At 41.1% G+C, this 16,740-nt stretch overlaps 1 protein-coding gene across 3 annotated transcripts; it reads right to left on the minus strand.

Moving 5' to 3' along the window:
• Positions 1-143: 143 nt before the first annotated feature.
• On the minus strand, positions 144-11,586 carry LOC110987599 (endoplasmic reticulum disulfide reductase DNAJC10-like). Of its 3 annotated transcripts, none has more exons than XM_022250458.2 (8): positions 11,303-11,586; positions 9,138-9,326; positions 7,681-7,819; positions 6,897-6,959; positions 6,561-6,662; positions 3,558-3,689; positions 2,523-2,559; positions 144-2,284 (listed from the first exon to the last, which is right to left on the minus strand). In XM_022250458.2, exons 1-8 carry the CDS (start codon positions 11,484-11,486, stop codon positions 2,147-2,149), a joined length of 984 nt encoding a protein of 327 aa, XP_022106150.1. In that variant the 5' UTR covers positions 11,487-11,586; the 3' UTR covers positions 144-2,146. The 3 variants fall into 3 exon arrangements, with proteins under 3 accessions (XP_022106150.1, XP_022106152.1, XP_086996126.1); XM_022250460.2 differs by lacking the exon at positions 3,558-3,689 and adding an exon at positions 4,375-4,500; XM_087140000.1 differs by lacking the exon at positions 3,558-3,689.
• Between the last annotated feature and the right edge of the window lie 5,154 nt (positions 11,587-16,740).

The following is a 16,740-nucleotide window of genomic DNA, read 5'->3' on the forward strand; positions in this document are numbered from 1 at the left end:
AGTACCTTTCTTTAGAATTCAGCTTTGTACACTTTAAAGAGATTTGGACAAACAAAACTTATTAAAAGGACGAGCGGGAAAAAGTAAGAACGCCACTGACCGGGGAGCAAACACTTCAAGCCATCAAAGCCATCAAAGCCATCAACTGTTCCAACTGAAGTTTATTATTCAATCAATTCTCCATTATTAAATACCCACAGTATTATTCGCCGAAGATAATAAGTAAAAGTGTTCAAGAAGCTACCCTGAGACCGTCACTACCACAAATTCGACTGTTTGAATTTTCGAATTTTGAGAATACATGTATACCTTCATTCGTATTGCCTTTAAAAGATTCAAAGCGAGAATTTACAAGGCCAACACTACCGAAAATGCAAATATTATACGGTTATTCTTTCTTTCCAACCGCACATAGAAGCTACGGGGATGTTAAAGCTTATAAGGTCTCGTGAATCAAACTCCTTCTTCTTCTGGGATGGAAACAGCTGTTACTTTTTGAGCCTTGAGCGAGATAAATTGAATGATATCTGGTACACCGAGCTCTTTAAATTTACGAGAACATAATCTGAATCCTCGGCCTCCGTGCTAAAGACACTGTTGCTTTACCTCTTGATTCAGAGCGCTCTTTGCCGAATTACATAAGAGATGATTTGCACCAATACACTGTTTTGAGTGGATAAAACGGGCACAAAGGAATCATTCCAGAGATGGTGGTCGTTAAGCAAAAGCTTGCCCCGAATCACGAGGTACAGCAGTGTCTTTAGTCTCGGGAATTCCAACTGCTATGTTTGCCGTAATCAAATATCTCAGTGTACCAGATTTTTATTCAAATTTAACTCGCAAAAAGCTTATTCGTCGAGAAAGAAATAAGAAGCATCACTTATGACAAAACCCAGCACTAACATCACACACATATTACTTCCCTTAGACGACCTTACTGGATTTTGAATATAAAATTGCGATCATCCCATAAGTACCCCTTCAAAAATCATTTTCAGTTTAGGCCTAGTTGTACACGTAGAGCCTAGTTTTCAGCCTACAAACTACGTTTGCTTTGACAAGATATGCTACAATAAAAAAACTGTAAGTACATTAAATACATGTCACTAGTGAATTCAAGGGTGCTAACAAGGGGCCATGTCCCTCCAAATCAGACTTTTTTGGGGGGGGGAAGGATATGAGTGGACTTTTGGTCATATCTGTTTCTCCCAAAGCATATGAAAAGCCCCTCAAATTCAGCAACACCCCCTATGGCAAGCCAAACGGTCACACTAGAAACCTTCACAATTTGGCTCGCCAGAAGAAAACTTTGGTTTTTAATCCGCCCTTGGTACACAGTGATACTTGACAACATTAAATGAAAAAAATGAACAATTTAAACACATGTATAAATAATATTTGGTAGTCTCATGGGCACACTTTTGATGTTTTTTTAGCATTTGGCAAGCAACAGTGAAATCTTACTAAAACAAATTCAACACAAAAAACGCCACATCTACAGTTGTTTCAGCCTGCGTAAAGAGCTTCATTGGAAAATTCCATCTTAATCTTGTAACAAATTGAGAGACATGTTGAACCACAAGACAACCATATTCTGAGATAAGGTCAAGGGCATTTGATTCAAATGTGGCACATGTGTAATACAGTTTATGCTCAGTGCACTGATATAAAATCTTTAAATAAAGAAATTCAATAAAGAAACTCAAGATGTGCTCTGAATATTGTTATGAATTCCCTTATGTTCTCCACTCTGCTGTCACTGGCAAATATCATCTTGTGCAATAATGGTGGATCAAACATTGACAACGTTTGCGTCAGAAGTTGTTCAAAACATGCGTCAAAAAGTCATGAAACATGGGGGATGGGAAAAAAGTAGTGAATATAAAGCAAAAGAAAAAAAAAGGTTACAGTTGAAATTATTTTCCTGAAGTGGTACAAAAACCTCCAACAGCAATTAACAAAAGGTCCACTGAAGCCCTATAACAACAAAAATCATAATCCAATGAGGAAAAAACCCATTATGAGCAGAAAACGACTGAATCTGGGGAAATATAATATGTAGGGAATATTGCAAATTCCAAATACACAGTACAAAGTTTTAAATGAACGTATGCAAAGGTGTGTTTTGTACCAGTCCCTTCCATGGTTACACCCCCTTTTTAGGGCCACGCCCAGTAGTCTGGTTATTTCCCCGTTTCAAAAATACCTTGCAGAGAACCAGTGAAAAAATCACCAAGCTTCCAACTATCAGGACGAACACACCCCTACCTCCGGGCTGTACTGCCTAGTCAAAGGGAAAAGCGAGTAACATCCAAATCATTATACATGTGTATTTCATCATGGAAAGCAGAGATTAAAATTTTTAAGGAAAAGCTGCCATGACAAACGGAATCCAACATCTTAAACATGCATTGTGGAACCTAGGCAATTGGATCCCAGGGTCAGAACTCGGCAGAAAATCAGCAATGTATTAATGATCCAAACCCTAAATGCTGAATTGTACGGTTTCTAAGTTTTCTTACCTTTAATTTATTGGCTATGTCCTCTGTCAAGTCGTCACTGAGGAAAGACAGAATTCATAATGAGATCACTGACGTAGAATTCAGTGTCAAAAAGTGGATGTGAATCACAGCGACACCAAAACTGATATTCACTATTCAGAAAAAATTGCACATTTTGTCAAATTTGATGAAAGAAGCCCCATGAAGCCGGTTTGGAACTAATATTTACTTTTGCGCTTATTACAACCCCCCCCATTAATGCAGAGAACATGAACATAATAGCATCAGTGACATACTGAGTGTTGGGATTTCAGTTCCATTTCATCAAAGCAATATCCACATTCTTGGTCCCCAACACTTTTAGACTTCAACAGGACAGACAGACGGACTCCAGGCTAGGAAGCTTAAAACCGCTTGTTAAGATGCTTGAAATTCGTTATCAGGCCTTTTGAGGCACTACATGCTAACACTGGGTGCCCATTTCAGAGGGAGGGGGAGCAGCCGTTGTTCACACTTTTTTTTTCAAGGGGGCGCTGAAAGCAAGTTTTTTATTGGCTTGTGTGTGTACATGGACTTCCTTGAGAGCGGGGCACATGCCCCCCTGTAGTGATGCCATGAACTATAGGAGGGGGCATGAGAATGCATGTGAGGGTCTTTCTCACAATTCAGACTGGTATAAATCAAACTTCCAGTTTTCAAAACCTAGACCAGATATGCTGTAAAAATGTGGAAGACAGAAAGACAGGATATTGCTAACACCGTGCCTGGCCACTGTACAGTGTACAAGCAACCTTGCTGTAAGTACAAACAGTGACAAATCAGGGGGGGTGTGAGTGGCTACTCAAAATTAAAGCTGTAAAATAGCTAGCAGAAAGCTGAAGTGTAAGAAGTCCCCATACGCTTGAACACAGCAGGTGCACAAAAAAGCTGAAATTTAGGGTCAACATCAAAACAAACAAGCTGAAATCATCTAAGAAGCTGAAGTTTCATATCTCTGTAAATACATACAAAGAGAGGCGTTTCACTTCTTGAATGCAATTATGGGGCTTCACTCACACTCTTGTCCACTCCCTAGGCACATTAATTGCTTTGTTGGCCTTATACCCAGTAGACAGCCACGTTTCCAGTCGGTCAGCAGGTCCAGTGAGCATCTTAGGGTGTATCCTATACATTCTCTGCCCCTTCATTCTGAGTTTAGAGCAGGACAGTAACTCATATCTCCACTCTCTTTCTTGAAATCAAAAGTTATAAGTGTGGCCACACTGAAGTAAATATACGTTTGTCAGCCCAGTCCGCTAATTCTTCACTGCAGGAGAACTTCCAATCTTTCTCTACAATTCAGGCAACATGACCCACCTCTTGTTTTTTTTTTACAATTCACCACCTGAGCTATTGATCAAGCACAAAACAAAAGTCTCTTGGGTGTGTAGTGTATGTCACTCAAATACTGAAGATGTCTGTGGGTTTTGTACAACGTCATGTACACTCAAATTGATTCTGTCCCATTTTTGTTGTTATGAATTGACGTTAAAATGCAGTGACCAAGATAAAGCTGACAAGGATGATAAACAATATTTGTTTCTGAGGGCCACAATAAACCTAAATGACTTGCTGCAGATGAGACACATATCTTTGTTGAATGTTGCTGAAAGGCCAGTCACTTAAGTAGGAGCAACCAATGGAAATAGGGAATAGGTTGAAAGTGTTTTGTGAATTTCAACAGTTAGCAGGGAAATGCACCGATCAGACATTCCCATTTTGCGGCTCGAAATTGGCCACCGGGGGGAAAAAAGGCCAGAACTTTCAAGGGTTCGCGTAGCTGAGATGTGTCTCTTGTCTGCAGCAAAGTCGGCCTTTGGGGGCGGGTACTCACAAAGGAGCTGGAGGAGGGAGGACGGGAGACCCCTGGACATGCTTGTAGGATTGCTCAGCGAAATGGGCGAGGGAGGCCACACCGTAGTGGAAGAGACCATAGGGGTACTGGTTGCCTTTGCGGAATCTATATGTATGACGGGGAGAAAGGGGAAGTGGCAGTGTTGAAGTCGAGGCCTCTCAAGACAAGCACAAGACCAACACAAGACCTCCAGTGTGAATTCAAGTCACACGCTATTCAGTCAGGTGGGCGCCTTCTGCCTCAGCAATCAGGGTTAAAATCCCGGCTCGGACAACATGTGAATTGGCCTTTCAGTCCACACCTGACTTCATGGGTGTTACCCAGAATATTCCTCTGGGTTTTTCCTCCCATTTCTAAAACTGTAACTGCTTTTCATTGTCTCCAAGGGTGCCAAGGGTGCTTTTGAGGAATCCTTGTGTCATTTCTAAAAATGATTAATGATAAAATGCAATGAAATCCAACTGAGGCATTCCTTTGTCATTTTTTTGCCCCGTTAGTTGTGACAGGTCTTGTGAATGGGTCTGCGCATGGTCTTTTGATGGTCTCAACCACAACATGGGGGGGGGATAGGCAATGAAGGAACAAGATCACCGTGATTTCCTCTGTAACTGGCTAGACAACGTGTCGAGGTTGATTCAACCTTTGATTCAACTTTGATTAAACCAAAAGACAACTGAGCAACTCTGCAAGCTGCAGTGGAAGCACTGAATGTGCCAGTGGCTGGGTTGGCGTTAGCCAAAAAGTGAGGATTCTGTTGTGTTTATTTCTGCGCGCAACCAGAGGGGCACACAGGCTGTCCAGTCAGTACGTAGAGATCAGTGAAAGATACCGGTACCCTGCAGAAATTCTACTCAAGTTGAGATCATGCTACATATACATGTACTTGTAAAATTCAAGGCGCTGCTACGTGTGCCTTGCCAGAAGAGCAGGTCAGGCTGCATCTGAGGCAAAAGCACACTGTATTAATTGCTACCTCTGTGCCTCTCACAAGTCCTTTCTCAGTACCATTCCTAAGTGGTGGGGGTGAGCAGTGACAATGGAATGCTTTTGTCATAGTTCATCTGGATGGTTTTGGCTTTGGCTTGAGATCAGGTGACTTGTGAGGGGCTTGACTCCCCGGCAAAGACAGCTCATGTCTCAACAGTGGACCACATAAACAGTGTGATGCCTGTAATGTGGCACTACACTTCTTGCTGAACTACATTTTAGCAGCTTTCACTTCTTTCCTGGGCTAGGGTAGCCTGATCCATGGGCGTCATGGATGGGGGAAAGAAGGATGCTTGCCCCTCCCCTCAAAGAAAAAATTTTAAAATGAAACCCCCCCCGAAAAAAAGGCCCCCAGAACAGAACAAATGAAAGACAAAAAAGCTTCAAAAAACTGAAAATTAAATCCCACTGTTAATAGGTTATCAATTCACTGCTGGTGAATGTTTTACCCCCCCCCCTGAAATAAAAGTTCCCCCCACCAAAAAAATTCTGGCAACATCCGTGGTTTTATCGATGCTGCAGTGATGATGTTGGACCTCATCACTAGGAGGCATGAGCAGGGACAGGTTACAGATTGGAAACTTTTGTTTTCCGGCTTTCAGAAATGACAGGGAGATGTGGGTACTCAAGGGGGAGTTGAACCAGGCACAACACAGGCGAAAGGGGGGGGGGCTGGACAACCACACCCAAAGAATCAAAAACATGCAAAGCTTAAGTCATGCAAAATGAAATCTCAGAAGCAATGCTCGGCTCAATAAAACGGAAGGCTGGATTATTCTAAATAAAACAAAAATACCACAAGTGAAAAGACAAATATTAAAGATTTCTTTCACGTTGACATTTGACAAGTGTTAATTAAAAACAAATTTGTTGAAAGAAATGACAAATTAATTCCTTCTGGGTTCATTTTGGAGGAAAAATTTGCATAATTACATATTGGAATTACACTTTGAGCAGTCGATCGTTTTAAAACAAATTTGTTTGGGCCTGCTAAAATACATATAATGTGACATACATTTAGCAACCACAAAACTGAGCATGTTTCCTGGCATTTATGTATCAATCAATCTTCACTTTCTTGTCAGGGATGTTGTGACAGGAAATCTTTCAAAATCCCAATAACATTGAAGGACTTCAAATGTGACACATCTACGGGACTGTTAGAATAAAATACTTACAACAGGACTGTTGGCGTTTTCTGTACAGCAATGTTAAATCTTTTCACGAGAGCTTTGTTAGTGGTTGTGTCGACGGTAGCAACATTGATTCTGTCTTTTAACCTGCAAAAATTTTAAATTACAGTAAAGTTTAATTTGACAAATCTGTACAAGGAAACTATATGTACATGTAAGTAAACTCCAATCACTTCTTAGTCATGAGAAAGAGTTTGGTATCCAATGTTTTTTCTGTAGATATGATAATGTTCCAGCAAATCAGAGACTCCGCTGGAGAATTGAACTGACAGTGTACGATTTCATGACAATGTCATAAACCAAATAACACATGAACTTTACCTGTAAGCCACTGTCTCCCATATCGTCTGTAATGCTACACATTGAGGTCTCTCTGGATCACAGCTGAAAGGCAACAAAGCATTATTTGATCACTTCAGCTTCTCAGGAATGACGTCTCTTCAAGTAACATGAGGCTTTAAAACATCACTTGGCAGTCTCTTGACCAAAACGGTGGTAATTCCACAAGTCAATACTAAAGGTACACACATTCAAGATAAGCACACTATCCCTTAGTCTCTCGGAATTCTTGCTGGGAATTTGTTTCAACCCTCTAAAGTCCCCGGCTGTGTGGGAAACCAACAGCACATTTTTGTACTTTCCTCGGAGCACAAAGCAGTGGGTTCAAAATTCCTCAATCCTCCACAACGTTCCAAACATTCCGGAGGCCTTCAAACAATCTACGGGGCTTAAGCTTAAGGGTTCTGGTGTCAGAGGTAGAGATTCTTTGAGATGTTTCTTTTTCTCTTTCAGCCATAAAGCCCTTTAAAAGAAACAAAAGATGAATTGACAAGATAATAAAAACATTCCACTTTAAAGCCAGCAGAAAACCTCAAGGGATGTAAAAAATCAAAGTGATCCATTTCAAATTAGCACTGAGACCAAAAGCCCTGTGTTCTATACTTTGAAGTGGAAACAAAAGGTCCCTCAAGTGCCACCATACCAGCCTGACACCTAACACTTCAGTGATGAGTGGATGCATAGCTCTCTGCCAGAATGGCCTACCGGAAGGCTTGGCTTCCAATCTTACTTTTGGCTCCAGTTTTTTGTCGAGCAATGCACTTACAACTGGACGAGCCAGTCCCCCGTGGTGGCTCCTGTGGAGGCCTGGGTGAGGTGTTCAAAGTCCTTGTCATTCAGGAATCGGCCCTGGACCTCTCTGGTATTCTCGAGCCATGCCAGAATCTCTTCCACTTCATGGTGGCCTGTAAGAGACAAACAAGGAAAGCATGGTATATTCAGCAGTTGAACATCTCAAACATACTGCCAATGTGGTGTCTTAATGTAATGGGGATGGTCCAATGACAGCACCCAGAACAACCCAAAAATAAAAGTGACACCTCATACACAACTCCCTGAGCTTTTTTGCTCAGAATCTTCCTAAATTCTAAAAAATCTGGTCATGCTGCAGAAAACTAATGGCATCCAGCCCCATTAGAGCTCCACATTCCTACAATCGTACAAAACCCTTCAAAACATAATTGAAGGATTTTGGAGGCTCAGGGAGACTCAGAAGGCACTGATCTTCAAGAGAATAAATAGTACATACTGAAAAACCTAATCAACAATAACCCCCAATTTCAGATTCATTGTAAACAATGACAAAATGCAGCACACCCCTTTTTTCCTGCACAAAAATAAATTCAAATCTGATATGGGGATTCACAATAGCGCGCCTCCATGAGTTTATAATGCATTGGCCAATCACAATGCCTGAAATCTGTCAACTCTTTCCAAACGTGCATTGGGTCACCAGACTTTTCGCGCATTGTGATTGGGTAAGACATTACCAACTCTTGGAGGCCCGCTATTGCGAAATACCCGTGTTACCTACTCATCACAGAATTCCATGAATTCCAACTGCATATGTACATAAATGTTCCACAGTAAATGTACATGTGCCATCTCTCATTATGGAGGATCTTGACACTAATGTATACCGCATGCTATAGTCCGATTCACTGACACCATTACTGCCTTGTCCATGTCACTCAGGCGCGCATTCCTAAGCTTGACGAGTGCGTGATTTTGGTTAGCAGTGCGCTGCAATTGGTTGATGAGGAGGCATTCAATGTGCATCGCTTTTGTTCACCCGCCTGGGGACACCACAGTAATGGCTCCTGATTCTAGTGACCGGATACAGTCTACACATATCTAACCTCAAGGTGCACATTGGTAAATGTATGCCTGTCCTTGTTTTGTTTGCCCACAGGCACTGGGTGCAGGACTTGTACAAAAAATTGGCATAGAATGTACACTGTAACTGATTTGCATAAGTAGTGTACAGCTGAGTTCAATACCAACAGCTGTCACATTGCACATGTAAATTTTACGGGTGCTGACTGACTTCAATGCACAATAGTATATGTGGTCTCCATTCCAGTTGTCATTGACATGATATTTTTGACGACATACTCTTAATATAGGTAGTGTGAAATGCATCTAGTTTCAAAGACACAATACTTTGGAGATCTCTTCAGCTGATGTATAATACCGTAATATACAAAATGAACTTATACGTACCTTCGTAGAGAATGGGGACTGTTTTCCTAAAAAAGACCAGTGATGGAAGTTTCTGGAAATCATAATGTTTGACAATGTCCAAGTTGTTGATGATCACTGCTGGAATGTCCAACTTCTCCTTTAACAGCTCTGTGTTGACTTGGTCGAAGATGGGTGCAAACTCCTTGCAATTCCTGCACCCTGGCCCAACTTGTTGGTTCAAATCAGGCAATGGGCAGAGAGAAAAGGAATTAAAAAAGATAAACGGCATTTGAATATGTGACTTGCTATACACAGACAAATTGAAACACAAAGATTTTACTTTGATGCCTGCAATTCAGGGTGCACAGATCACGTGCACAAAGGGCCCCAAAATTTGATCTTTTCTTGACACCAAAATAACAAAATTGACTTTCCAAAATGACAAGGCAGTTTCTTTCTTCAGAAAGTTTGTCCAGGCAGAATTGTTGGACCATCACGAGTTTCAAACATCAACAATTTTTGAAAGGGATACCTGTTAATTTTCGTGGAATTTTAACAGGTAAAGTAGGTTTTTGTTTGGTGCTTATAACAGAAAAAAATTTGTGGTGGTCCAATATAAAATGTCTGATTCTTCCCACCTGTATTTTTCCAGTCTCACTCAGTTAGGGAGTGGAAGAATAAGGGACCATTAAAGATGGTACATGTATGATGTATGGGATAATTAAGAGTGTGCCTTACATGTATTAAAATGTTGCTTGTTACTTGTCAGTGATTTGGTGTACAGTAGGTTGCTCTCATACGCAATGCACATTTCACATCAAAATTTCACATTCATGACAGTTTGAGGAATAACTGGGAGGACTGGAAAGCCAAATAATTCAAAGAGTAGTTCTGGTACACTGAACGCATGAACAGCTTGAGTCATTCCAGCCCTAATGCTCATGACATCTGGAGATTCACGATATTCTGATATCATGAGGCGTGTAATTGCGCCTCTGCTCAGAGAGGTGGAAACCATGTTCCACAACATACACAATGTTGAGACTGCAGGAGCTAGCCAGCTACACCAATCAAGATCAAGATGGCTTTTCCACCCCTTCCGAGCTGAGTGATGTTCCTGCAAGAGCTTGTCAGCTCTAGCATGAATTAAGATCAATGTGGCCCAAATTTCTATGGGAAGTATACATACATGTAAGGATCCGCAAAGCTCAAGTTGAAATAACTGCTCATAATGGTGATAACCAACTAGTTTTTCCAACATGTCCAAGGCACATATAATGCGTAACCAATAGGGACCATGTGGGATACATGTGCAGTTACATGTAGCTCAGAAAAAAAATGGGTGGTAAGCCTATAATGTAACATTGCTTAGTGCATTATTTCAAAAGACTACATAACTGTTCATATGTGAGCACACTGATGTGAAATTTACAGTCACTGCTGGCAATATTTGGGATAAAATTTGAAAGATAACCAGGGCAAAATGTTGATTTAATCAACCACAACCACCGTTTCCTCTGAGCTGCATAAATGTAGGAATTTTGTTCCTGTATATACAATTTCTAATTGTCCCAAATGCACAGTACATTCAGGTCAGGGGCGTTGGCTGGGGGAGGGGGTGCAGATGCAGGGAGTAAGGAAGTTCCAAATTTCTATTTTTGATGGATCTCCGCTGTTGAGATACATGGTCGTGCTCTAATTGAAGGACCAAACTAAAGAAAAAAATTATTGGGAGAGGAGGGTAGAACGGCTAGCCCCTGCATTATTCCGTATGATTAGTTCACTCCCAATACTTAACATGGGAAATTCCGGACGCGGTCAACATACTCGATTTGTTATACTAACATGACTAAGCGTACATATGACCGGCTGGACCACATCTGTAGTAAGGAATTGGGATGCGGCCGCTTAGCTCACTGTGTACAGCAGGGAGCTTGGTGCGAATGATCAGTGGTAATGTTTTTGTGCATATCTTGACATGTGTAGCACACGTGCCTTCCTCGTTTAACTGTTGGAAGATGGAGTTCCGCTTTCATGAAAATCGCAATTGGGGCCAAACCACCCCTGCATGTACATGTACATGTAGATGTGCAAACTTGGCAAATGAAAAACAAGGTGCTAAGTTAGTTTTTGTGAGTCCAAACTTCAACACTGTCATGATTGTTCAAGTCGATGTTGAACGATCACGATCTATAAGATCTTACTGAAATTAACAAGGAGTAAGTCGCCCGCTTCCATCTTCCGTTCAAACGTCTCTGCACTTATTTCCTGAGCACCGATGACTTCATCACCTTGGCCAGCACAAGAAACGAAGCAATGAAATAGCAGATATGCCAACGTTAGTGCGAAGGAGCATTTGGATGAAGTACTGTCGCCTGCCATTTTCATCTTGTTTACTGAATAGCGGACAGGGCGACGCGACCGTGGACGGCCAAGGTTTAAAGCGCAAACACACAGATGCGTTTATGTGTGGTTTAAAGTGCACACGTGTCATTTGTGTAGCGCCCTCAAGAGCCCCTTTTCTGCAATTTTTTTTCTTGGTACAGGGATTGCTCTGCGTCGAGAACGCGTTTGTTTTCACGGCACGGCACGTCTTTGATAGTGACACTGACAGTGACATTAACTGTGAATAAATAGCAATAGCTTGTCCGTTTGTGTATATTTACCAGTGAGTAGGCTGTAAAAAGGACGTAACCCTTAATTTGCTCTTTACTGAAAACCTTTCTGAGAAAAGGTCGCTCACTGGCTTATTTTTTTACATTACCGTGTGGTTCACGAACATGCACGTTCATATTAGCCTAAACACCATACGAGCCCTAAATGCAGCTAAAATCGCAAAACAAATATCAAACATTGGGTTAATTGAAACACGAAGGTGTAACTTCAAAGATTTTTAGTAAAATATTTTATTGCATGGTCTCTGTAAGACGCGTCGGAATCATGACTTAGTGGCTAGGCCTGTCAGCACACGTTACTTCCAACCGTAGCCATAAATGTTGACCACGGTCTAAAGCTACTGTACGTCCCCGTTACGGCTGCCGCTGAGCCATTGGCTAGAAGTGCGGCTGTATCATAGAGCTGTATATAATCCTCAATGGTCTGCATAAACCTCAAGCCCTTACATGGACCCGTGCATAATACTACTACGTGTACATGAACATGTATTTACCTCAGACGGTTCACTCTCATTTCCCTGCGCCAGAAGACTCATGCGAACTACAGCCAACTTGGCTGTGATAAGTGATCTGCAACACTAATCCCCAACCACCATAGCCTCTTCGTCATTTGAGGGCAGCCAAGGTGACTCACTTAATTAAGTGTTTCATTTCCTTATTTGGATTTTTTTCATTTTTAGGGACAGGGTTGTTCATATGTTTTTTTTTCAATTTACAACAGAATTGTCCAAAATATATTTCAAGAGACATTGGAATATCTGATACCCCCATTGTATCTCTGACGAATTTGTAATTTCTTTTGAGGCTAAGGGTAAAAATAATTAAAAACACCTCAAGAGCAGGTAATCTACCAATAACACCCTGATTTGCTCAATTAAGTCATGGAACGTCTCATTTGCTACGGGAATAATTAACTTTCCACCCACAAGGACACCGAGATTATTTGTTGATGCTTTAGGGTGATTTCCCCCCCAGAGTTGGCCTACGGACAACTGGCGTCCTATAACTATCGCTCATCGCAAAAGCGGCCCATCATAGTCATGCACTGACCCTGGACTCTTTTATTTAGTACTCGCTGTGAGTGAGGCTAAGCCGTATTAAAAAGTGCAGTCCAGAATGGTAACCGTGAGGGCGGTATTGAAAACCAAGATTGTGTCTGGGTGTGGGCGGGTCTTTGTAATTATGGGGGGGGGGTGGCAGTTGGAACATTATGTAATTGGGCTTTGGAGTACATGTAGTGAACTTAGAACAAGACTCTCAAGTCTCCCTATATTGCTCGCGAAATCATACAGCACCTTCAGAAAGCCAGCCATCTCTTCCAGAGCTGTTTATACAGAGAGAGTTACGACACCAAAATGGTGGATTATGCGTCAGTGTACATGGACATTTCGCGCACAATAACTGCAGGCTGTACTGCAAACATAATGAACAGCCATGGTGATTTCAAAGTCTGAAGTTGGCGCTACTCTCTCTTTAGAGGCTTTGCGTGGGAGCCATCTTCCAGGGCAGGTCTTTTGTTCCACAGAGAAACCTCCATTTTGCATGCCCTGTGGAACAAAAGCTGTGGCCTGCAGGATGGCAGCTATGCAAGCCCTCTACATACAGCTCTGACACACCATTGTGTGTTAAAAAACACACCGAGCCGTTGCTTTTTGCTTGCCCCCTCACGAAAGCTATGGATACCCTCCATTTTCGGATGAAAGCCGACACCGCATCCCTACACTGTCCAGCTTTTTCGTGTTTCCCTAAGACGTAAATTTCAGCTGTGTCAACTGAGTTCCTCCGCGCGACCCAAAATCAACACTTTGATATTAGTCTGCCAGTGTTATTGCTTGTGAAAGGTTTTCTCGGACTAGGGATTTCTTCCATTTTGAGAGAAGATTGATTCAGGAGGCTGAAACGGTGGCAGCTGTTAATAACTTGAACTGGGGTGCTCGGTTTGAAAAGAGATTATTCAAGCGGTCTGCGGCATTTATCATTACACGTCTGGCTATGTTTAGCATCATGTTTCCCGCAGCTTGGTCTGTTTTTACTCGTGCTTATAAAACAGGTCAGTATGCCGAGACAGGCTAATCTGTAGTTTCAAGTTCCTTTCATACATAGCAAGCAATCCATTATTGCCTATCAAGAGGACTGCTCTCCTTCATCGCTAGCAATATTTCTTATTTCGTTTGGGGTAATTTTTGACTTTTCAGAAAATGAAAAGCGCAAGAATTTCTTAATCGGTGCCCGCCTAAAATTTTTTTATTTTTTTATTAATTTTTTGCAAACCCTCCAAATGAAAATGTTGGCCACTTTAATGGCAGGAATAAATTACAATTAGCCTATTCCCAGAACCTGCGAAATTTGTTTCATGTACATTTATGTTAATGATTATCACCAGGTTTTTATATTAACGCTGTATTAATCACTTTCATGCAATTGTACGAGTGCGCCTTCGCTCGAGAAAATCGTAGCCTGTGTCACTTGTAACTAAAAACAGCAGTTGGTTTATCACCGTCAACATGCAGAATATGGAAAGTTACTTACTCAAATTGATACTTACTCAAATAGATGTTTCAAAGTTGACCCCTTTTGGTATATCTGTGAATAGGAAAATTAACGTGCAAAATATTTGGAATTATTGATCATCTATTTCTTTACAAAGCGACTTCGACAAAGACTTTCGTGAATTATACTTGTATATTAATCTACAAAAACTGTACAATTGCCTGACATGTAAATATCAGGCTGAAAATTAATCTGACCTCTCACTTCAGAAAATCGAAAATACAGAACGACCAGTGCAACTCGGTGTAATCGTACGCTACTGGAAAGTTACAGATTATTCATGATAGTCAATCAGTAAAAACTAAAACAGGTGTCCCAAATAAGTGTAGCAGTTTACAAAATGAAAAATCATAAACTTAATAAAATTTAGGAAAAAGAATTCAAGTTTATGTAACCTCTGCTTCCGACAGGAGCATTTCTTGGGATGTTTTCAGTTCAGAAATTATTTTTATATTACAAAAATTATGGAACACAATATAGGGCAGCCCCCCGTGAAACCCCTGCATTGGTAGGCCGCGCAGTTTTCCAGGAAGCTCGCTGCGTGACTTTTTATTTTCAACCCCCCATCGACGTGCCCATCACGGTCAGTCGCCCACAACATTTTGATTAATTGAGAGTGAAGACCGTAACATTAGGAACAAATTGGCCCATTGACCGTGAGGAGAGAATTTTAAAAGATGTCAAGGACTGTAATGATTCTGACATAACCGAAATAGTAGTCATGATGTGTCATTACTTTAACAAGAAATTCAACCCAATAATGTAAGCCCAAAGACCCACGCAATAAAAAAAGTTATCAGTCTCTATAAAATGTACCTTTCTTTCTATTTAAGACCATTTTTAACTTCATTATGTGATTTTAAGGGCCTTTTTGGTTGCCTGTTAGATACTACACTTGTCAAATTTGCGTATGTGCGATGAGTAGGAGATTTTGCCCGTCAAACGCCCCCGAAGTTACAATAGAGCCTGGAAGTTGACCCCTGGTGGCGCGTTTCCTTGGATAGGAAAAATAACGCGGAAAGGTTTTAGAATTTGTAATTTTTTCTCGTATTTTCGTACATTTACTTCTTAAAAAATCCAACTGGGAAAAAAGAGGCTTTGGAAAATATTTTCTAGTATATCAATTTATAGAAACTGAAAAATCACCTGACCTAAAAGAAAAAAATCCTGCCAAAAATTGACCCATGACTTCCGAAAATCTAAAATACTTGAAGAATAGTGCAATGCGGCAGTCTCGTACGCAGATGAACATTGAAATATTTGAAATTTTATGGTAGTCCGTTGGCAAAAACCGAAATAAAACAGATCAAAATATTTTCCACAGTCTTATAATTTATAAGTAGTAAACTTAAAGCAATATTCTACCTCAGTTACGAAAGATTCTACTTTATTTAATCTAACCTTTGCTGACAACAACTGCGTGATGTCAGCTCAACGGAATCTGGAATCCATCGACTGCAGGTAGGTAAATCTTTGCAACGTTGTACAATCTCGTTTTCACGTAAGCGAGGCAGTGAAGACAAACGTGCATGAACATGGAGGCCTAGCATCGCCGGAAGTGAAAGGTCGTTAAGAAAATTCCTTTTTTACTTATCTAAATTTAATTTTCCTAAATATTACTTGAGGAAGACAAAGGTAAAATTGCAAAATGAGTGTTTCATGGGGTAGTTTCAGTTAGGAATTATTCTTCCAAAAATTATCGAACGTGATAGGACGGCCCAACGTAAAATCCCCATAGGAGGACCGCGCGAGGGTTCCGGAAGCTCGCTGCGCGACCTTTTACCTTCAGGCTCTCTAGGTGTTAGAACCAACGTTACCCAGAATTTGGCTATTTAACTGTCTTTGCTGTGGTAGTCAGCCGTTTTATTCACCACAAGCAGACCAATAAACAAAACTGAGCAATATTTCCAAGAAAAAAAATGAAGTAAGCGAATTTAGAGTTCACAGTTCCAACAGAAAACCTCAAATTAATGAAAAGTGCTTCCTACAATGACATCACAGCAAACAGCACCCTCCATAATTTAAATGCGCCAGGAAATGCAAGGGTAACTTTCAATTTTTGCAAAGGTTCAGTAAAGGATAAACCAAAGGGTACTGCATACCGTATAGTTTTCATACACTGGAGAGCGGAACTAGAAAGTTGAACAGAATATGTTTCCATGATAAAAGTGAGTCAAGGACATGACATGATTATCCAGTCGGCAGAGGAAGCACTGTGTCCAACGGGGCCTACCAATCATCAGGAAGTCTGCAGAAAAATCGGAGGGCCTACAAAAATACCCATTGTGCCCTGTGTCATAAAACACACAGCACACTCCATCACTCCATCGATTCCGGCGTTAAGGAGCTCCATTAAAGTACCTTGACCATAGGCCCTCCGAACTGCTGGTGTCTCAAAGGCCTCGTGCCTAGTACAT

Source organism: Acanthaster planci, linkage group LG08 (genome assembly GCF_054643075.1).
Source record: "Acanthaster planci isolate LZ-2023a linkage group LG08, COTS_SCS, whole genome shotgun sequence".
Classification (NCBI taxonomy): domain Eukaryota; kingdom Metazoa; phylum Echinodermata; class Asteroidea; order Valvatida; family Acanthasteridae; genus Acanthaster; species Acanthaster planci.